This window comes from Capra hircus, chromosome 8 (assembly GCF_001704415.2).
Source record: "Capra hircus breed San Clemente chromosome 8, ASM170441v1, whole genome shotgun sequence".
In the NCBI taxonomy this organism is placed as follows: domain Eukaryota; kingdom Metazoa; phylum Chordata; class Mammalia; order Artiodactyla; family Bovidae; genus Capra; species Capra hircus.
In genome coordinates this window covers 99,935,635-99,959,396 of record NC_030815.1, presented here as the reverse complement: position 1 = coordinate 99,959,396, position 23,762 = coordinate 99,935,635, and the positions used below count along the sequence as shown (strand labels likewise).

Here is a 23,762-nt window from a genome sequence, read left to right as displayed (position 1 = left end):
TACAAATGAGAGGCTTTGAAGCTGAAGCTTCATTGGATTTATAGAGGATCCACATAGCTACAAACAGATTAAGAAAAGACTCAGTAATATAAAGGCAAATAATCCAAAATAACCCAAACAAAAAAAAATGAGCAAAGAAGCTGAATCAACCTGTCTCCAAAGAATATATACAGATGGACAACAAGCACATAAAAAGGTACTCAACATTATTAGCCTTTAAGGAAATGCAAATCAAAACCACTCTAAGATACTACTTCACATACTGTAGAATGGTTATAAATCAAAAAATACATAACAATAGATGTTGGCAAGGATGTGGAAAAATTAGAACCTGTGCGCACTGTTGGTGGGAAAGTAAATTGGCACAGCCACTTGTGTAAAGCAGGATGGTGGTTGCTCAAATAATTAAGCAGAGAATTAATATGTGTGTTAGTCACTCAGTTGTGTTTGACTCTTTGTGACCCCATGGACTGTAGCCCACCAGGCTCCTCTGTTCATGGAATTAATATATGATCCAGAAATTTCACTTCTGGGTATACATATGTCCAAAATAATTGAAAGCAATGACTCAAATAGATGGGGCTTCCCAGGTGGCACTAGTGGTAAAGAATGTAGGCGATGTTAAAAGATGAGGGTTCAGTCCCTGGGTCAGGAAGATCCCCTGGAGGTGGAAATAGCAACCCACTCCAGTATTCTTGCCTGGAGAAAACCATGGACAGAGGAACCTGGCAGGCTACAGTCCTTTTAGGGTTGCACAGAGATGGACACGACTGAAGTGACTTAGCACGCATGCACTCAAATAGATATTTATACACTGATGCTCAGGTGGTGCTAGTGATAAAGAACCTGCCTGCCAGTGCTGGAGACATGAGACGCAGGTTGATCCCTGAGGCGGGAAGATCCCCTGAAGGAGGGCATGGCAACCCACTCCAGTATCCATGCCTGGAGAATCCCATGGACAGAGAAGCCTGGCAGGCTACACTCCATAGGGTCACAAAGAGTCAGACATGACTGAAGTGACTTAGCATACATGCAGAGGGCGAAAACTCCACGAAATAAGAGCAACCTGGCACACTGGGCATAGAAAATGCATGCCTAGTGGCTGTATCAATTTACATTCTCAGCAACAGTGCAAGAGGGTTCCCTTTTCTCCACATCCTCTCCAGCATTTATTGTTTGATTTTTTTGACAGTGGCCGTTCTGACTCATGTGAGGTGGTACATCATTGTAGGGGAAAAAAATTCATTCAGTTTCTAAATGAAACTTATCTTCTCAGTAAACTCAGAGCCTGAAGGTCCCATTTAACCCATATCTCTTTTGTGAATGTAAATTTTTTCACAAGGTCCAGTTCAAGTATCGTCTCCTCCCAATCTCCCTGACTTGCTAGATAGAACCAAATACCATTTTCTTCAACCTTGGGTCATCCTATTTATGTCACTCTTCTAGCACTTGCCACACACATGCTCTTAGAATGATGTGTTTATGTTTCTGTCCCATGCTAAGTTATAAAAACCTTGACCTTTGGGTCAGGAACCATGTCTCAGACCTCTCTCTATCCGGAGGGCTAGCACATTGACTAATGTATTGTTTAAATGAACCAAACTCTATTTCTGAGACCTTTATAAACGGCATAAATTTTCTTTAAAGATTGAGAAGAGAATAACTGAAAGAAGAGGGAAGAATTTTTAGGTGAGATGACATCTTTTATGTTTTATATCTAGGCTTTGAGGCCCACCCTTTCCTCCAACGTTGCACTAAAAAAACTGTTAAAATATAAAGAATGCAGTACAAAGAAATAAGAATGAAAAGTATTAATAGTTAAGAGACATAAAGATGGACAAAAATTAATAAACTTCTAATAGAAGTCCAGAAAAATAAAATAGAAGAAATAGCATAGAAGCAAAATGTAAAGGGGTAAATTGCTGATTATTTTTCAAACTTGAAAAATAAAGTAGAATATTCAGGTTGAAAGTTTCCATCAAGCATCAAGCCAGATAAAGAAAAATTAATTCATTCTTAGATCCACTATATTAAAACTGTAGAAAATTAAAGATAAAGAAAATCTTAAACCTTACTAGAAAGAAAAGATTAATTACTTTAAGAAGAATGCCAGTTAGGCTCACTTGGTATTATTTGGCAAAAACTGATACCAAAAGGCATTGGAGTAATAGTTTAAAAAGGTTGAAAAAAAAATCACTGCTAGCCTGGAATTCTATAGCCAACTTAGATAATCATTTTTTAAAATGAAGACAAAATAAACATGCAGACAAATATTTACCACTGAAACCTTCTCTGAAACAGTTACCAAAAGTATATAATCTCTGTAAGAAGTAACTTACAAAAGAAAGGGGCCAGGGACAAGAAACTATAGTTAGCATTTGTTGTTGTTCAATCATTAAGTCATGTCTGACTCTTTTGCGACCCTATGGACTGTAATCTGCCAGGCTCCTCTATCCATAGGATTTTCCAGGCAAGAATACTGGAGCAGGTTGCCATTTCCTTTTTCAGGGGTCTTTCTGACCCAGGGATCAAACCTGCATCTCCTGGATTGGCAGGAGGATTATTTACAACTGAGCCACTATAGTAAGCATGCTGCTGCTGCTGCTGCTAAGTCGCTTCAGTTGTGCCCAACTCTGTGCAACCCCATAGACGGCAGCCCATCAGGCTCCCCCATCCCTGGGATTCTCCAGGCAAGAACACTGGAGTGGGTTGCCATTTCCTTCTCCAATGCATGAAAGTGAAAAGTGAAAGTGAAGTCTCTTAGTCATGTCCGACTCTTAGTGAACCCATGGACTGCAGCCCACCAGGCTCCTCCATCCAAGGGATTTTCCAGGCAAGAGTACTGGAGTGGGTTGCCATTGCCTTCTCCACATAGTAAGCATAGATGGTGGTAAAATGTAACTGCAATTTTAGATATTGTGGAATATATTTTTTAAAAGCTCAATAATTTTTATATTAAAAAAAAGTGGAGCTAGAATTCTAGGTAAACAATTATAAGATGAAAATATAGGGAAGAAATTCATCAGATTGTTAAAACACTCTAAGTTCTTTTCTGTAAGCAGGAAGATAACAAATACTGAATAACTACAAACGTGGGAAGATAACATAAAGTTAGAGGCATACTGTTAAAATTTCATTATTCTTACCATCAAAATAATAGATTAAAAATCAAAATTTCCAAAGCAACAGGAGAACAAAAGGAACTAAAACTGTATCAATTAAAAAAAAATGAAGAAGCAGAAAAGGAGGATAAATGAGTCAAGAACAGGTGTGGTTAACAGAAGATACAAATTAATTTGTAATAAACATGCCCAGATACATCCGAAATCACAGTAAACACCCATGGTATGAACTGATCTGTAGAAAGACAGATACGTGATTAAAACCCACAAAAGACATATCTAATTATTTTAAAACAAATGTTGCAAATAAAGAGAATGGAAAATATATATGAAGTAAACACTACTCAAAGTGATAAAGCAGTAGAGTAATAGTACTAATATAAGAAGAACTTCAATATAAAGTGATAAGCGTTTGAAGAGTGAAGAAAGACTTCTTAATGATAAAAGAAACAGTCCATCAACAAGATAACAATCAGGACATTTAATTATTTAAAAATACAGACTCAGGACTTCTGGTAGTCCAGTGGTTAAAGAATCCGCCTTGCAATGCGGGGGATGCAGGTTCAATCCTTGGTCCAGGAACTAAGATCCCACATGCTGCTGGGCAGCTGAAGCCCGTGCGCACCACAATTACACTGAGCCTGCAACACCACAGCTATAGAGTCCACGGGCTGCAATGAAACGTCCCAAGTGCCGCAGCTAAGACCCAACACAGCCAAATTAAATAAATAAGTAATTTAATAAATATAGACTCAATATAAACCACTCAAACTTAAATTAGTATTACCAGGAGATATTATAATGAAGTAATAGGCTCCAATGGAGAAGGCAATGGCACCCAGGCTCCAGTGGAGAAGGCAATGGCACCCAACTCTTGCCTGGAAAATCCCATGGATGGAGGAGCCTGGTAGGCTGCAGTCCATGGGGTCGCAAAGAGTCGGACACGACTGAGCAGGTTCACTTTTCACTTTCCTGCATTGGAGAAGGAAATGGCAACCCACTCCAGTGTTCTTGCCTGGAGAATCCCAGGGATGGGGAAGCCTAGTGGGCCGCCATCTATGGGGTCACACAGAGTCAGACATGAGTGAAGTGACTTAGCAGCAATAGGCTCCGAAAATTTTAAAGAAAATTATACACACCTACACACATAGGAGAGAATGGAAAAATGGATGAATTCCAAGATGTTATTATCATTTTTCTCCTAGTTGTGAGCATTATGTATAATTTTTTATCTTTGTCTTGCTGTATCTTACAGCAAAATATTATAAGACATATTATATATTAAAATATATAAAATTAATATATATTATTGGGCTTCCCTGGTGGCTCAATAATAAAAACCCAACTGTCAGTGCAGGAGATGCAGACTCAAATCCCTGGGTCAGGAAGATCCCCTGGAGAAGGAAATGGCAACCCACTCCAGTATGGGATATTCTCTTGCCTGGGAAATTCCATGAACAGAGGAGCCTGGCTAAAGTCCTTGGGGTCACAAAGAGGTGAACATGACTGAGCATGGAGATGAATATATATTATCTTCATAATAAAAATTATAGGACATAATCAGAATGCCACAGAAATGTTAATTTTCCAATGCAATGGAAGCAAATTTGTAATTGATAAAAGTTTTAGAAAGTCAACCTCTTAAAAAAAGGTAGATTTTTCTAAACAACTGATGAACAAATAAGTGATCAATTGCATAATCACATACATAGTGATTAAAAACATCATATGATAATAAGGTTGTAGGTAATGATGTACCTGAAGGATAATGGATAATATTGAATGCTTTCATTGTTTAAAAAGAAAGACAGACTACTGAGGAATTGCTTCCCTGGTGGCTCAGTGGTAAAGAACCCACCTGCCAGTACAGGAGATGTGAGTTTGATCCCTAGGTGAAGAAGATCCCAGGGAGAAGGAAATGGCAACCCACTCCAGTATTCTTGCCTGGGAAATCCCACAGACAGAAGAGCCTGGCAGATTACCATCTATGGGGTTGCAAAAGAGTCAGGCATGACTTAGTGACTAAACAACAACAACAAAACAGGAATTAGACAGTGAGAAGCTCTAGCCCAGGGATTGAATCCAAATCCCTGCTCCATCACTTCCCATCTCCACTGGGTCACTTAACTAGTTGCCTTGGCCTCTTTAGCTGTAGACAGAGATAACGATAAAACCATTGCATCAGCTTGACATCAAGAGCTTCTTGATGAAAGAGGAGAGTCAAAAAGTTGACTTAAAACTCAGCATTCAGAAAACTAAGATCATGGCATCCAGCCCCATCACTTCATGGCAAATAGGTGGGGAAACAATGGAAACAGTGACAGACTTTATTTTCTTGGGCTCCAAAATCACTGCAGATGGCAACTGCAGCTGTGAAATTAAAAGACGCTTGCTCCTTGGAAGAAAAGCTAAGACAAACCTAGACAGCATATTAAAAAGCAAAGACATTACTTTGCCAACAAAGGTCTGTCTAGTCAAGGCTATGGTTTTTCCAGCAGTCATGTATGGATGTGAGAGTTGGACTATAAAGAAAGCTGAGCACTGAAGAACTGACGCTTTTGAAGTGTGGTGTTGGAGGACTCTTGAGAGTCCCTTGGACTGCAAGGAGATCAAACCAATCAATCCTTAAGGAAATCAACCCTGAATATTCACTGGAAGTACTAATGCTGAAGCTGAAACTCCAATACTTTGGCCACCTGATGTGAAGAACTGCTCGTTTGAAAAGACCCTGATGCTGGGAAAGATTGGAGGTTGGAGGAGAAGGGATCAACAGAGGATGAGATGGTTGGATGGCATCACTGACTCAATAGACATGAATTTGAGCAAGCTCTAGGAGTTGATGATGGACAGGGAAGCCTGGTGTGCTGCAGTCCATGGGGTCACAAAAGAGTCGGACATGACTGAGCGACTGAACTGACCAAAGCTTGACATGATGATTACATACAGTAAATAAATGTACATCATGCATTTAACATTGTTCTTGGCCCCTAGAGAGTAGTCCATGTTATTTTATTCCATAATTTAGAGACAGAAACCTGAACTATTGAGTTACTCTCCTGGTTTCTGTGGCTCAGTGGGTAGAGAATCCACATACAATGCAGGAGACACAAGAGATACAGGTTTGATCCCTGCATCAGGAAGATCCCTTGGAGGAGGAAATGCTAACCCACTCCAGTACTCTTGCCTGAAAAATCCCATGGACAGAGAAGCCTGATGGGCTACAGTCCAAAGGGTAGCAAAGAGTCAGACATGACCGAGCAACTAAGCATCCCCCCAAGAAAATCTCAAAATGGAAAGGTAATAGATGAATTTCACTGCACAAAACAGAATAATTGTACTCCTAACTGTGCAGAAGTGGAAAAAGAGGCTCACAGCTTCTGTGGTCTGCTGGAACTGGCTTATACTGGCTTGCAAGTGTCACGTGTTAATTTTTCAGAAATTTAACAAGGCAATTGAATAGAGCCATTATTTAAAACTAAATTATATAAATTTACGTTTAAAGTAACTATGTTAAAAACAAAGAAGTAATACTCAACATTTATCACTTCCTGATCATTTTACTGCATTTTTCTATTATCCATGTTATTGGGGTTATTTACATCTAATATCTGTAGAAGTTACATACACAGCTGTGCTACTGTACATCTCCCAACCCAGTCTTTGTTCGCACCTTGAAGTTGGCTATGATTGAAGCATTTGCACTACAGCAATCAACAAAGGCAACCTATCAGGGCCTTTTTTTTCCTCAGAGAGGCACTAACCCAGAAGCATATTCTACATTATCAATATCTTCAAATCTTACCATTTACAATGACTGTATAAATAGCATCCTGTTTATATAACAGTTCCTGGTAGGCAGCAGAATTGTATAAACAATCTTATTATATCTATTTTTTAGGGTATTCATGTGTTAATAGTCTGAAAGTATGGGTGACTTTCTCTCTTAGACTTTTGCATATCTTGTGTTTTCAGTTATCATTCTTAGTGCCATGTATTATTTTTACTAAAACCCCCAAACTTGATTCATTAGTTTCTTCTCATTCAATATGTGGATCCAGAAGTGACAGAGGAAGCAGATATACTATTGATATTATCTTTCCAAGGAGGTGGCACAAACTCTGTTGAGGTCAGTTAAAATCAAAGAAATAAATCTTGGAATGTCTTGACAAGCTGAAACATGGAGAAATATATGAGTTATCACTAAGAACAGCTTCCCTTAGTGTTCAGTGGCATGATGGTTTTATGTGAGGTTTGATTGTGTTTTTAAATAAGGTTAACATCTAAAATTAAGAACCTGCCATCAGCCACGAGTTATACTTTTCATTCATGATCTTATTTATTTATCACAATAAGCATAAAGGCAGATACTATTATTATTCTCATTTGCAGTTGAGGAATGAAGGCTATGCAAGGTTCAGTAACTTATCTAAACAAAATAACAGCAGGAAGTGATAGAACTGAATTTCATGGGCAAGGTTGATTTAAAATTCTTATCTTTTAACTCTAAGCTATACCATGTCTTCAGTGTAGTACTAGTTACTTACAGACAAGGGAAAAAATAAGACTGACATTAATATCAATTTCTATAAGCAAAATATTGTTGGTTAAGCCTACCTTGCCCACAGTCCAAAATTATCCAAACTAATCGCTTTTAAATTTTTACTGACACAATCACATAGTTGTATTTAATGATATTTATAGAATCAGCAGACTGTCTCTGCTTTCTTTATACTGTCCAGCTTTCATCTCAGCCAGGGCCTATTTAAACTGGGACACTATTTCTCCCCTCTTTCCAAGGACCACATGAACAACAAATACATAAAAATGAACACAGTGCTTTTCTGTAAGCAAAGAGTAACTGAACTCGAATACCGGCTGCTGGATGAGACAGTTGTAATGTTATCCTTTTATGGACTGTAACACACAGTCGTTGCCATACCAACTTCAGATTGACCATTTGTGGATTGATATAACCAAATAACTGAGTAAACAGTCAGGTGTATTTGCTCCTTTCTGTTCTGGTAAAATTAGGGCTCAGACTTGGAACATATTCATGCTTTTCTAGCATCATGAATACAGTATTGTTTTTTCAGTAAGAGAAAACACATGGGTATTAGAAAATTTTCAAATCCCGCACAGAAAGAGGATATTCAGTATTGCTCATCATTTGTCATATCTTAGAGAAAACACATACTTCTGGTGATGTAATCAAATATGTTATTGTTTTATTACGAAGTCTCCGAAACTTATATAAGGTTCATTGATAATCTCAGTAGTTACTGTGCTGTGTTTAGTCACTTATTAATGGCATATCATTAATTCTTTGTCACAGAACATACTCTTGGTCTTTGCTTTCAGAAATGACACTGAGGACAGGAAAGTAGGAATTCTGGGTCAGTCTGTTAGAATTTCTGAAATGACCTCTCCTAGGGGCATCCCTTCGGTATGAAGGCATGATTTCATAGGGACTCATCTGAAATGTGCCAGTTCCCCAGGAGGGGTCATTTCACCAGTCGTTGACAGTCCTCAGCCTAGGGTATAACATTGTAAGCTGAACACTGGTAGGTACTTCATCCTAGGAGAAAACTGAGGCTCACAGTGAGGGCGTCTTTTCCTGAAAGAGACACCAAAAGGCATTGGGGACTAGAAAAAGGAAGTTGATCTTAACATTCCTTTCAAGGCCTGAAGTATCCTCTTCACTTTCTGCATTTTTTGGCTTAGACTGCATGCTTTGTTGCCATATCATCTCAGCTCCCTTACCCTCTAGTCCTTTAGCTGCACTGACCCTGGAAAGTACCAGTCTTGAACTAATCCAACCAGCTGTCCTCACTGCTCCTGTGTTCACAAAGTTATTGTTGAATAAAGTAATACAAGGGTGAAGATCAGGACCACTTATGGGGGTGCAGTCCCCAGCCCCAGCATGGACATGTGGTCCTGCTACATTCTCTCATCCCTCACGTCTCTCCTCTCTCTGAATGGGATCACTTCCTTTAGGGCCTCTATTCATCCTTCACCTATCACTTTCCCCCAATAACTGCATGTCCTATTTCACCGAGAAGTTGCCTACTTCACCACTGGATTTGTGGTAAAAATTTTGCCGTTTCTGCAATTTGTTCTTTAAAGTCAATAATATTTAAAGCACCTGTTGTTTCCCCAAATATGGAATGAGTTACTCTTTCAGTGTTTGTCAGTATAAAACATTCATCCAGTACTCGGTGTCCCGGATTTCAGTGACAGCTATGCCCGTTCTGACTTAGTCATATGTCGAATCTGTGAATCCTATCCCTGTGTACATATGATTTAGAAGAAATTACTAACACATATCTAAAGATAAATCACTTAAGACTCAAGAACTTCTAGGTATGATAGTAATGGGATAATTTCAAGAGTGGAGTTTGGACAGGAGTTCTTTGTGCATAGAACAGATTCAAAGTTGTTTCATGAACTCCCATACTCCTACAGAAAATCCCACTCTACACTTAGTACTTCCTGATAAAGTGTTAAATATTTTTGAAAAATGTGGTTAAGGCAACTGTTCAGTGAAATGTTGGCTATTTTCATACATGACTGTTTATAAAATCCTCCTCCTTGTGGTTTGATCGAAAGTATCACCAGAAAAAATGATTCAGAAAGACAGTGAACTTTCCCTTTGTCTTTGATCATTAGGAATCTAAATTAAACTAAAACTATAATAATAATAAGCTATTCTACAAAGTTGGTTATTAATTTTCTTGAAGAAATCATATGCTGATGATTGGAAAAGAATCCACAGAATACTCTTGCACTATTTTAACTGTGTCAGTTTACTTTATGATATATTATAGTGCAGATGTCTTGATTCATTCACAATAAAGGACTTAGGAAAAGGGGGTACCACCTAAAAAACCTCTTCGCATTATTGCCTTCTGCCAAGAATAGAGAAAACAATAGATATCTACACAAATTTGTGTAGCATAATTTCATTACTGTTAATAGTACTAAAATAATCACATATTAATGTGTTCTTTGTACCAACATATTCCATGCACTTCAACATGTAAAATATTAAGGATTGCATTTTCATGATAGTGTTTATTCTCAGAACTGGTAAGTGTAGTTAATAAATGTTTGCTCTTCCAGGCCTGGTGTTTTGGCCTGGGCTGATGTTAAACCCATATTAATTTAGTTTTTTCAATAATACTCAAATACTCTTTTTGAGTAGGATAGGCAAAAATACTGCTTTAATTTTTTGAGTTTACAATCTAATTAAAGCAGTAAATAAACTATAAACAAATAAACAAAGTTAGGGTAACAGTCTGGCTATTTTATTTAGAGCTCAGGATTTTGGCTTTGTTACATTTATGCCACTATATTTTGTGACTTTTCAAAATAGAAACAGTGTGCTTTACCTATAAAGTTTGAAAACTACAAATCATCTCTTTCTAGATAGAAATTAGGAGGTTGGGTTTGGTTTTTCTCACGCATGGGATTCTAATTTGAATTAGAAAATCAATTGTTGTGTTCCTTGTAAGACTGGATTTCAGTACATTTTAGCATCTAACCATGTCATTTATATGTAACTTTATGGTTTAGAATAGCACAAATAAATTTACAACAATCCATAAGTCCAAACATCCAGGTACTGCCCTTCCGGACATCCGTTGTATGATCAGGAAGCATTAAAATAATCTGAAGCCAATGTTAAGTCTTTCTGGCTATTATTAGCTATTTGAAAAGATATAGATTCTTTTTTATCTGGAGGTACCTTAAAGTATTAGTTGACAAAAGTTTAAATGCACTGAAAGATACCCTTTTGTGCAGATAAAATAGAAAAAGAAAGCAATGAAACAACATAAATCTATGAAATCAGACTGTTGGTGAAGAAAGCTCTGTCTTCTTAGTATGTGAATTTTGACCTTGTGGTTCCAAAAATTCTAGTGAACCACAAAATCTACGCTATGTTTTCCAACTAACATACAGTATGACTACCTTCGCTTATCTACACAATACAAACCCATTCAGTTCTTTGGTAAAGTAATATGAAGGGAAAATAATTCATTTGAATGTGTCATAAATTCACAGAACTCTCTTTACTCTACTGTAATGTGTTTAATTCCCTAGTGGCTCAATGGTAAAGAATCTCCCTACCAATGCAAGAGACGAGGGTTCCGTCCTTGGGTTGGGAAGATGCCCTGGAGAAGGAAACAGCAACCCACTCCAGTATTCTTGCCTGGAGAAGCCCACGGACAGAGGAGCCTGACGGGCTACAGTTCATGGGTTCGCAAAAGAGTTGGACATGACTGGGCTGCTAAACAACAGTCCATTTAATCAGAAAACTTCGTAATGTTCCTCCATTTGCTTTCTCATGTCTTTGTAAAAAGACTTCAATGAAGCCCTCAGTCACTTTGCAGATCACCTATTTTCCTGTCTTTCTTCCTGATTTGAAATACACTAGTCTCAGTTTCATAATACGCTGGCCAGAAACTGTGGACATTCTTGCTACTGCAACAGGTGTTTGTCAGTTTCTTAAGTTGCTTTCCTTTCCCCTGAGGTGGTGTTATTTCCGGTACATTCCAAAGCCTCTGAAAAAAAAACTTTTCACGGTCTCTTGCCAAACCAAATCATGACTGCAGCCTCCTATGGAGAACCCGTTGTTCTTCAGACTTTTATAGGCAACTTGTGTGCGTCTTTCTCTAATTTTTCTTTGGGAGGAACTCAAATATTGATTAAGAGTTTTGCAAAGCTGAAACTGAAAATGGAAGCGATTTCTGTTCAGAAGCAAACACTCTGGATGTCTGGGAGTGGGACTGATACATTCCTGGCAAACCTGATGTAAAAAGGTTTTCATCATCCATTTAGACCACCCTGAAGTTTGACATACACATAAACAAACTGACCTCAATAACTTGCAGTTTACCTGTTAATGTTTCCCTTACAAGTGAGGACTCTGTATGCACTGAATGGCTAAACTTTTTATTGTCGAGCTTAAGCAGGGGATGGATAGCAGTAGAATGGAGACCATCCATCAATTGCTTATTTATATAGCTTTCTCCCTCTCCATATACTGCACCCCCACTTCACCAAGTAAAACCCAAGCCTGCCCTCATGAATCAGTCATGATAGGAACACACGCATGCACGTTAGAACGGCCACAGGCAACAGGAGACAAGAGTGCTGAAACCAACCTTTTGGAAGTTTCTCAGTCCCGCTGAAGGCAACCAAAGTAAGAATATGTACCAGTGGAATGTTGACGAACTCTCTCATGATTAATCCAGGCTCAGGCAGCAGAAAGTTCTTTCTGGACAACGCAAGGAAAATGCCTCCACCGTTTACATTTTAAAGCATAGTTTGTTCCAAAAGGGTCGTCTGCTAATGACTGTTTGTGTCAGCAGCTCCACTGGCTCTAAGTATAATCAGGAATTCTCAGACTTAGCTGTAATGATAGACACGGCCAGCTGGTGAGTATCCCCTTAGGCCAGTAATGCAAGTGTAGGGCTGGAGGAACAAGGGAAAGAAAATCCCTCTAGAATCCCTTTTAAGACAGTAGCAGAAGGACAATACCAGATGCCTTTTGTAACCATCATTGTATTCCCTGAGGTATAGTTTCGCTGATCTTCTGAGTCAGCTCATCATCTCTCCTGCGCTTATCTCAGAACTCTGGATGTATCTGAGCATGATTCCTCCCCAACTCTCACTCCCCCACCTGCATCCATCCCATAATTAATTCCTACAGATTGTACCAACCTGATATGCCTTGATTTCCTCCCCTCCTTTGATTCGCACTGTTCTCAGCCTATCCCAGCCTCCCTTTCAGACGTTCGTCTGCTTGGAACGATGGTGGTCACCTCCTATCCGTTCTCTCTGCCTTGTGTCTCACTGTCCTCTCCGGCTACCCTGGTGACTCAGAGGGTAAAGAGTCCGCCTGCAATGCAGGAGACCCGGGTTTGATCTCTGGGTTGGGAAGATCCCCTGGAGAAGGGCATGGCTACCCACTCCAGTACTCTTGCCTGGAGAATTCCATAGACAGAAGAGCCTCATGGGCTATAGTCCATGGGGTCACAAAGAGTCGGACACAACTGAGTGACTAACACTTTAACTAATCTCTTTTTAGAACACCTGTCCTACTCAAAAGTCTTCAGTGGCTCTTCATCACATAAAAAAAATTCAAATCTCTCTAATATAACAAAAGAAGGCCTGATGGACCCTGCCTATCTCTTTAGCCTCTGTTACAATCCCTGTCTCTGTTTTAACATGTAGCAACCTACTGATGATTCACTGAATACAGCTTTCAAGCCTCCATGAATTGTTCCTACTGTTTCGTCCTCTTGGAGTGCTTTCTCCTCCTCTCCATCTGGTTCCCACCTATCTCAACTTGATCACCATCTCCTGGGAGCTATTCCAGATTAAAACACCCACATCTTCCCAGAGTTGCCTTAGGTTTGCCTCCTCCAGGCTTCTCTGTTCTATTGTGCATTTCTCTCTCATTGCACTTATCACATGGTTTTAGGAGTTTTTCTGCTTGTGTTGGTGTCTCTCTTATTCTTTGGTCTCATGAGTCCACTGAGTCAGCAGTCATGAGCTGTCAGTTGCAGAAGATTCTTCCAAAACATTCTCCTAGGCAAATGGCCTTTTCCCACGGAACAGTATGTCTTGGAGACTTTTACATGGTTGATATATAGCACTATCTCATTGCTTCTGTTGGCTATGTAGATTTCCAAATCATGAATGTATAATGGTATATTTAACCACACCTCAGGCTCAGACAGTAAAGAATCTGTCTGCAATGGGGGAGACCTGGGTTCAGTCCCTGGATTGGGAAGATCCCTTGGAGAAGGGAACGGCTACCCACTCCAGTCTTCTTGCCTGGAGAATTCCATGGAAATAGGAGTCTAGCAGGCTACAGCCCATGGCGTTGCAGAGTCTGACACAACTGAGCGACTTTCACTTTCAGCAATGTATAAGAGAATCCATTTCCCCACAATCTCATCAACACTTACTGTTGAATGTTTACGTTTAAGTAGAATAAAAAGGGTATGGTGTTGTTTTAGTTTACTTGTGTTCCACTCTTACTGTTGGTAATGAGAATTTTTCATATATTTGTTTTTCATTTTCCTCTTCTGTGACTTTTGTCTATTTTCCTCTTTAGTCATTTTTTTTCTTATTAATTTGTAGGACTTTTAAAAAATACTCTGAAGGAAATAATTTGTATTATTGATCCATTGCATATTTTGCAAATATTTTCTGTGTAGAATAGCTCTACTACCTAGATATAGTGATTGCTTCAGAAATGGGCTTACACCTCAAGCTGGCACGTAGCTTAAGGTCTCCCTCTTATTTTACTGGACGTAATACAAAATAAGCTCCTTCTTTTTAGATCACCACCTGTGAGGACTAGGTAAACCAAGGCTATTGGAGGCTTCCTGCTTCATTAATAGGAAATAATATGCAAGGTCAGATGTAGCCACTGATTTTCCTTGTTTTTGGAGTTAATAAATTCCTTTATTCTTTTTGGCTTGGCTAGTATGAATTTGATTCCTTAAATTTTGACTGAAATGATCCTGATGTAATTTTTAATAGAAGAGATATAAATTTGATGTGGTTTCTGTTCTGAGAATATCCTGTGAATGCCATGTATCTCATGGGAAACTTTGACATTAGCTGAATGAGCACTTTTTAACTTTAATTTGAAATTTAAGAATCAGCAGGATGAAAAGACCTCAGCCATTCCCACAAGCAGCACTAGGGAGAGCACAGATTTCTGGAGGTTTGGATGACTGTAGATTTGCGAGCTTAAAGTTAAACTCAGGATCACCACCAGCCATTAAGAAAGGCAAGTCCAAGGTGAGCAACTTAGGGGACTTCTTTCTTCAAATGTCCTGGAGGAGGATTTGGGAATGAGCGCTCTTCATTCTCTTTCCCTTTTCCCTAAAATACAGAGCAAGCTTTGATGGTGCTCATTCTGATCCAGTAGGAATTGCATTCTCTAGACATGTGACCGTACTTCAAATTCCACCACGACCTGAGCCTGAAGGTGACGATAATACCGTGTGAAACTAGGGGGAGACCAACTCTGTTGAGGGAAAGCCAGAATGTGTGGATGAGGGCTGGTTTAAGATGAATCAATCTATTTCTGTTTTGTACAGAAGTGCAACTTGTTTCATTTTTACAGATTCCACCTATAAGCAATATCATATGATATTGGCCTTTGGCTTACTTCATTTAGTATGATGATCTCTAGGTCTCTCCATGTTGCTGAAAATGGCATTATTTCATTCTTTTGATGGCTAAGAAATATTCCATGGTATAAATATACCACATCTAAAAAATGATACAAATGAACGTATATACACAATAGAAATATATCCACAGACATAGAAAGCAAATTTATGGTTACCAAAGGGAAGTGGGGGAAGGATAAATTAGGAGTTGGGACTGACGTATGGAAACTATTCTATGTAGAATGGATAAACAATGGGGACTTACTGTATAGCACGGGGAGTTACACTCAATATTTTGTGATAACCTATAAGGTAAAAGAATCTTAAAAAAATATGTGTGTGTGTATCGAACTGAATCACTTTTCTGAATACCTAACCTAACACAACATTGTGTCAACTATCCTTCAATTAAAAAGTTAGAAAAAACAAACAAAAAAAAGTAAAATTAATCTGTTAGATAATCAGTTTGCTAAGAGAATCCCATGAAGAGTGTGGCTTAGAGGTGAACACTGCTTCAGACCCCCAAAATGTTGTAGTTGGAGTCTGTCAGCTAATTATGGTCCATGCAGCAGTTTCTTGGACCCTGGATGCAGAATGGCCTTCCATCCTACAATACAGGCAAACCTATTCCTTATAAAGTAGGCTCGTTCAGCCACAGAGAGTGGAGATGGGGTGGCAGTCAGTTATTTGACTGCTTTTTGGAGCATGTGGAGAGACTATGGGGCTGGTGGTGAGTCTTCCCTTTCATAAAATGCACTCAGCCACCAAAAAATTTGCCTTCCCACCGCTGCTATCTCTGCTTCTTCATCTCAAGGGCTGGCCGAGACACCAAGTAGCACCATGCTGAGCCATATCTTGAACTTGACACTGGAATTCAACCATACAACAGCTGATGAAACTGGCCTCATTCCTGCTAGAATCAACACATCACCAAGTTAGTGCTCCTGGTCTGCACCCTGCTCTCATACATCTGGTGACGTTGGCAAGGAGCCCCTTCTAAGGATCACAGAGGGCAATGACCTAGTCTTCTGCCTCACTGGTCAACAGTGGGTCGGAAATGCTATGTGGATTGCTCTTTCTAGAAAACTCCTGGGAAGTCAAAGAGTTCTGTGTTCACAAATGAATGTAATGTCTGATTAATTATCAAGATGGAAGTTAGAGGTACATCAATGTGTTGGAAACCCATACCTTATAAAATTGGGAAGGACTCTTAAAATGATTGTTCAGTGAATGAAGGGATTATATTGACTACCTACTATAGACTGAACATTTGGCAGAAATCAATGGAGCAAGAAAATATGTCTGGTGATGGAGTTAATATTATATGATTGCATCAGTAATTAGTTCAGTTCAGTCGCTCAGTCGTGTCTGACTCTGCGACCCCATGGACTGCAGCATGCCAGGCCTCCCTATCCATCACCAACTCATGGAATTTACTCAAACTCATGTCCATTGAATCAGTGATGCCATCCAACCATCTCATCCTCTGTTGTCCCCTTCTCCTCCTGCCTTCAATCTTTCCCAGCATCAGGGTCTTTTCACATGAGTCAGTTCTTCCCATCAGGTGGCCAAAGTATTGGAGGTTCAGCTTCAGCATCAGTCCTTCCAGTGAACATTCAGGACTGATTTCCTTTAGGATGGACTAAAGGAAATAATTAACTAAATAATAATCTAGAGAGATACGTTATGCTGTGAAATTCTAAAAGAATTGAGCCTGATAGTCTGAGAGCTTGAGAAATGCTTCTCTGAGAAAGTACTAAGGAGGCTAAATCTTGCAGAATAAGTAGAAGCCAGATAACTAAACTAGGGAGGTCTGGGAGTGGACCATAATATTTAGTGGGTGAAGAATATGGAAATGACCCGGAACATGAAGGAACATGGTGATGTGATGGAAATGAAAGAGGGTCAGCATGTTTAGAGTATAGAGTTAGGGTAGAACCTACAGAGGCAGGTAGACAAAGTCATTCAGGATCTTTTATGTTTCAGCAAGGCCTTCATTCTAGGAGCAGGAAATGTCATGGGAATGTAGACCACACTTAAAGCTATAAAATGAATCAGCTGATGCTAAGGGGAGAGTGTAGATGAAGAGGAAGCCCCAGAATTGAGCCATGAAATAGCCAACCCTTTAAAAGTCAGTAGAAGATAAAGAGTTAGAGAAAAAGACTGGCAAGGAGCACTAGTGAGACAGGAAAAAAAAAAAAAAAAAGATGAGTGTAAACAAAGGGAAGGAAAGGGAAGAGAGCATTTCGAGGAAAGCCTACTTTCCAAGAGTGTTCAGAATGCTACTAAGAGGTCAAGTAAGAAAGGCTTCCATTGAATTTAGCAGCATAGATGTATTTTATGATATTGATGAAGGGTAATCTCTGGGATCTGGGGAATGAGGTAAGAAATCAGAGTAGTATACAGTGATTGAGAAATGAATAAGAGGTGTGAAAAATGAGACAGTATGTGAATATGATTCTCTCAAGACGAGTGATGTTGAAAGGGTAGAGAAAGTAAAGCAACTGGAGGGAGAGGTTGGATGAAGACAGAATTTTTACTTTTCATTTATTTTGAAGGTGTGCTGTGAAGTATCTTGTAGAGAGAAAGAGGTTAGTTAAAGACACAGGCTAGAAAAGAGATAATAGACAAATCAAGGTCTCAAGAAAGGCAGGTGTGATAGGATCTTGTAATAGAAGATGATGAGGAAGGGGTGTGTGTGTTAGTTGCTCAGTCGTGTCTGACTCTTTGTGACCCCATGGACTGTAGCCCAGACTCTTGTGTCCATGGGATTCTCCAGGCAAGAATACTGGAGTGGGTTGCCATGCCTTTCTCCAGGAAGGGGTAAATATGGAAATTTACAGGCAGGAATGACAAAGAAGTTACTGAGCCCTCATCTGATGACTTCTATCATATCTATCAAATAGATGAGGTTGTGAGTGAAGTCGCTCAGTCACGTCCGACTCTTTGTGACCCCGTGGACTGTAGCCCACTAGGCTCCTCCGCCCATGGGATTCTTCAGGCAAGAATACTGGAGTGGGTTGCCATTTCCTTCTCCAGGGGATCTTCCTGACCCAGGGATCAAACCCAGGTCTCTTGCATTGCAGGCAGATGCTTTAACCCCCGGTTAAAGAAGATTTAAAACAGTTATTCTGGAGAAGGGAGCACACAATGAGGTTGTTCATATAGAGTTGTACTGATTCTCATATACGCTGGTGTAATTATTTTCTCTAGCACGTCTCAGCTTTCTGCATAACAGATGTTGAATGGTTTAGGTTTATTTTGGGGATGGGAGGAGGAAAGTGTATCTGTCAGTGATATATTAACCCAGGGAAGCAGCATTCCAGGAGACAGAATGAAGTATTATAATAGGCAGCAAGTGGAGGTACTGAGTGCGCATCCATGCATGCTGTGTTGTTTCGGTTATGGCTGACCCTTTGCAACGATATGGACTGTAACCTGCCAGGCTCCTCTGACCTTGGGATCCTCCAGGCAAGAACACTAGAGTAGGTTGCCATGCCCTTCCTCAGGGCATCTTCCCGACCCAGAGATTGAACCTGCGTCTCTTATGTCTTTTGCATTGGCAGGCGGGTTCTTAACCACTAGCACCACCTGAGAAGCCCCATAATGAGTATAGACATGATCAGTAAACAAGTGGTGATACTTTGCATAACAAAGAAAGTAGGAAATGGACAATGGGGACAAGCAATGAAAAGGGAGGTATTCAAGAATGTAGGTAGGTAGGTTTAAACAAGTTCACCTTGGGAACTTAGCCCATGACCTTGGGCCATTTTGCTTTATGTGTAGTTAAGCTCATTTTTTAGAGCAGAGACCAGCTCTGAAGCTGTTACTATTCACATGATGGACAAAGGTTTTAACAGTGTGGATGGAGAGGAAAGGATAGATTTAGGACAAATATGGAAAGGAGAATCAGATGGATTTGTTCATTAAGACAGATTTCCAACTTGAAATAACTGAGTGAATATAGAAAATGGAGTATTTGATTATATACTAGTAGACACGACTGAAGCCACTTAGCAGCAGCAGCAGCAGCAGACATCTCAAGAAGAAATGTAAAAAGGCAAAATGGTTGTCTGAAGAGGCCATACAAATAGCTGAGAAAAGAAGTGAAAGGCAGAGGAGAAAAGGAAAGATATACCCATCTGAATGCAGAGGTCCCAAGAATAGCAAGGAGAGATAAGAAAGCCTACCTAAGTGATCAGTGCAAAGAAATAGAGGGAAAAAATAGAATGGGAAAGACTAGAGGTCTCTTCAAGAAAATTAGAGATACCAAGGGAATATTTCATGCAGAGATCGTCTCAATAAAGGACAGAAATGGTATGGACCTAACAGAAGCAGAAGCTATTAAGAAGAGGTGGCAAGAATACACAGAACTATATAAAAAAAGATCTTAATGACCCAGATAATCACGATGGTGTGCTAACTCACCTTGAGTCAGACATCCTGGAGTGTGAAGTCAAGTGGGCCTTAGGAAGCATCACTACGAACAAAGCTAGTGGAGTGATGGAACTCCAGCTGAGCTATTTCAAATCCTAAAAGATGATGATGTGAAAGTGCTGCACTCAATATGCCAGCAAATTTGGAAAACTCAGCAGTGGCCGCAGGACTGGAAAAGGTCAGTTTTCATTCCGATCCCAAAGAAAGGCAATGCCAAAGAATGTTCAAACTACCACACAATTGCACTCATCTCACACGCTAGCAAAGTAATGCTCAAAATTCTCCAAATTAGCCTTCAACAGTATGTGAACTGAGAGCTTCCAGATGTTCAAGTTGGATTTAGGAAAGGCAGAGGAACCAGAGATCAAATTACTAACATCTGGATCATAAAAAAGGCAAAGAGAATTCCCGAAAAATATCTACTTCTGCTTCATTGACTAGCTAAAGCCTTTGACTGTGTTGATCACAACAAACTGTGGAAAATTCTTAATGAAATGCTAATTCCAGACCACCTTACCTGCCTCCTGAGAAACCTGCATGCAGGTCAAGAAGAAACGCTTAGAACCAGATATGAAACAATGGACTGCTTCAAACTGGGAAAGGTGTACGTCAAGGCTGTATATTGTCACCCACCCTGCTTATTTAACTTCTATTGCAGAGTACATCATGCAAAATGCCAGACTGGATGAAGCAGAAGCTGGAATCAAGATTTCCAGGAGAAGTATCAATAACCTCACATATGTAGATGACACCACCTTTATGGCAGAAAGTGAAGAACTAAAGAGCTTCTTGATGAAAGTAAAAGAGGAGACTGAAAAAGCTAACTTAAAACTCAACATTCAAAAAACTAAAAGATCATGGCATCTTGTCTTATCATTTCATGGCAAATAGATGGGGAAACAATGGAAACAGTGACAGACTTTATTTTCTTGGACTCCAAAATCACTGCAGTTGGTGACTGCAGCCATGAAATTAAAGGACGCTTGCTCCTTGAAGCAAAGCTATGACCAGCCTAAACAGCATATTAAAAGCCTGAGACATTACCTTGTCAACAAAGGTCTGTATAGTCAAAGCTATGGTTTTTCCAGTAGTCATGTATGGATATGAGAGTTGGACCATAAAGAAGGCTGAGCACCAAAGTATTGATGCTTTGAACTGGAGAAGTTGAACTTTTTTTTTTTAACTTTTGAAGTCGGAGAAGACCATTGAGAGTTCCTTGGACACCAAGGAGTTCAAACCACTCAATCCTCAAGGAAATCAACCCTAAATATTCATTGGAAGGACTGATGCTGAAGCGGAATCTCCAATTCTTTGACCACCTGATGTGAAGAGCTGACTCATTGGAAAAGACCCTGATGCTGGGAAAGATTGAAGGCAGGAGGAGAAGGGGACAACAGAGAATGAGATGGTTGGATGGTATTACTGATTTGATGGACGTGAGTTTGAGCAAGCTCAGGAGATGGTGATGGACAGGGAAGCCTGGCATGTCACAGTCCATGGGTTCACAAAGAGTTGGATACAACTAGCAACTGAACAACAAGGCAATGTATATCTTATATATCTTGGGATGCTTGTCTGAGTCCCAAAATAAAACAGGTGGCCCACTCAAACAGAATAAAGGAATATGTACAAAGGTGTAAAATGTTGGGAAACCACAAGTATTAGTGTGGAAACTGTAAACCACTAACAGGTAGTTGCCCTTTGCCATCTCTAGGCCTTAGGGCTTAAGAGGCATGAAAAACAGGTACTGGAACCTAAGAGGCAGAGATGCCTGTGTTGAGAGAAATCTTCTAATAGGAGTGAAGACCTTTGGTTGAGGGATTCAGCCAGCTCATGAGGGTGCCTTTGATTTTTGTTAAATTCTTGCCATCAGCCAAAACCAACAGGAAGTAGGAGGGCAAGAAAGCCCACTGGTAGAATCCAAAGAAGTTGGTTTCCACAGACACAGAGCAGGGGAGAAATGGATCTAGAGAATAAATGGAAGGACAGTCAGGTGGCCTCTTGAGGAAACCCAGCTTTTCCTGGAACACAAATGGAATAACCAGTAAGTGAAGTATGATGCTATTCCCTTTGTTGCAACAGTTTCTTTTTTGAATCAATCATCATGTCACACTTTCACCCACCTCTCTACTTGTTCCCGAAGATTGATTATACTGCTTCTATATCAAATACCCTAGGTCCATTTGAAATACATTTTCTGTACCCCAGTGTGTTACAGGAGTTTTCCAGATTATGGATCTACTTCTCTAGCTTTTCTAGACTATGGAACAAAAGTATTCTCTGGGGCTTCTAGCCTGTTCATATTCTGAATTTAGCACTTCTTCTTGGTTCATCTAATCCCTCTGGCAGCATCAAGAGATCAGTCTGAAAATCTATGGAAAACTCTAATATGGCGACAGTTCAAGGACTCTAAAGTTTCTATATATGAGTTAAGTGGCATTGGGAGAAGTCTTCCACCCTGCCTACTGGGAATGCCAATTTCATCAGCTACCTGCTAGAGAAATGTATGGAGCTGCTGTTACTCTTCAGGTTTTGTCTACCTTGCTTGCCTCAGTCTTCTGCCATAGGCTGGTCAACCCCTTAATCCTGCTGCCAGTGGGATTCTCGAGTACTTTAAGTAATTGTCTACTGCACGCCTATTGAAATGGCCAAAATCTGGTGAGGATGTAGGGCAACAGGAACTTACATCCACTGCTGATGGGAATGCAAAATGGTACAGCCGTTTTGGAAGACTTTGTGTGGTTTCTTGAAAAACTAAACATACTCTGACCGTATGACCCAGCAGTTTCACTCCTTGGTATTTGCCCAAAGGAGCTGAAAACTTATGTCCACACAAAAATTTGCACACAGGTGTTTGTGGTTCATTGTCCAGTCACTAAATTGTGTCCAACTCTGTGACCCCATGAACTGCAGCACATCAGGCTTCCCTGTCCTTCACCATCTCCTGGAGTTTTCTCAAACTCATGTCCATTGAGTTGATGATGCCATCCAATCGTCTCATCCTCTGTTGCCCACCCCCCCACCCCCCTGCCTCCTCCTGCCCTCCATCTTTCCCAGCATCAAGGTCTTTTCCACACAGGTGTTTATAGCAGTTCTATTCATAATTGCCAAATCTCAGAAGCAATCAGGTTGTTCTTCAGTAGGTGAATGGATAAACAGTGGTATATCTAGATGATAGAATGTTATTCAGTGCTAAAAAGAAATGAGGTATCAAGTCATGAAAAGACATAGAGGAAACTTAAATGCATATTGCTAAGAAAAAGAAGTCAATCTTAAAAGGCTACATAATGTATGATTCCAACTATATGACATTCTAGGAAAGACATACTTTGGTGATAGTAAAAAGATCAGTGGTTTTGAGGGGCAGGGAAAGGAGGGAAGGGATGAATAAGCAGAGCAACAAGAAATTTTGGAGTGGTGAAGATTATCCATATAATATCATCATGATGGACATATATATTATCAGACATCTGTTCATTTAATGTACAGCATGAAGATTGAACCCTAAGGTAAGCTATGAACTTTGGATGATTATGATGTGTCAATATAGGTTCATCCTTTTTCCAGAAAAAAATTATTTATTTAGTTTTGACTGCTTAGGGTCTTTGTTGCTGCATACAGGCTTCCTCTAGTTGTGGTGAGCAGAGGCTACTCTTCATTGCAGTGCATGGGCCTCTCATTGTAGTGGAGCATGGGCCCTAGAGTGCGCAAGCTTCAGTAATGGCAGCACATGGGCTCTGGAGCTCGGGCTCAGTATTGCAGCACATAGCCTTATTTGTGCCTTGGCATGTAGAATCTTCCTGGACCAGGGAATGAACCTGTATCCCCTGCATTGGTAGGCAGATTCTTATCTACTGCACCACCAGGGAAGTCCTAGAAACTACTCTGAAAATACCAAGTCTTAAAAAAAAAAAAAAAGAATTTATGTAAAGAGTCAAGTACAAGACTATTGTGTTTTGAGTAAACTGATAAATATTAAAAGATGATAACTGTAAATGTCCTTTTA

At 39.8% G+C, this 23,762-nt stretch overlaps 1 protein-coding gene across 1 annotated transcript in view; it reads right to left on the bottom strand.

The window, feature by feature from the left end:
* Positions 1 to 12,466, bottom strand: part of MUSK (muscle associated receptor tyrosine kinase) — a 92,936-nt gene extending 80,470 nt beyond the window's left edge. Inside the window, exon 1 of the mRNA XM_018052584.1 lies at positions 12,287 to 12,466. Within this exon, the coding sequence (XP_017908073.1) occupies positions 12,287 to 12,365 (79 nt within the window). The 5' untranslated portion in view covers positions 12,366 to 12,466. The remainder of the gene's footprint in view (positions 1 to 12,286) is intronic.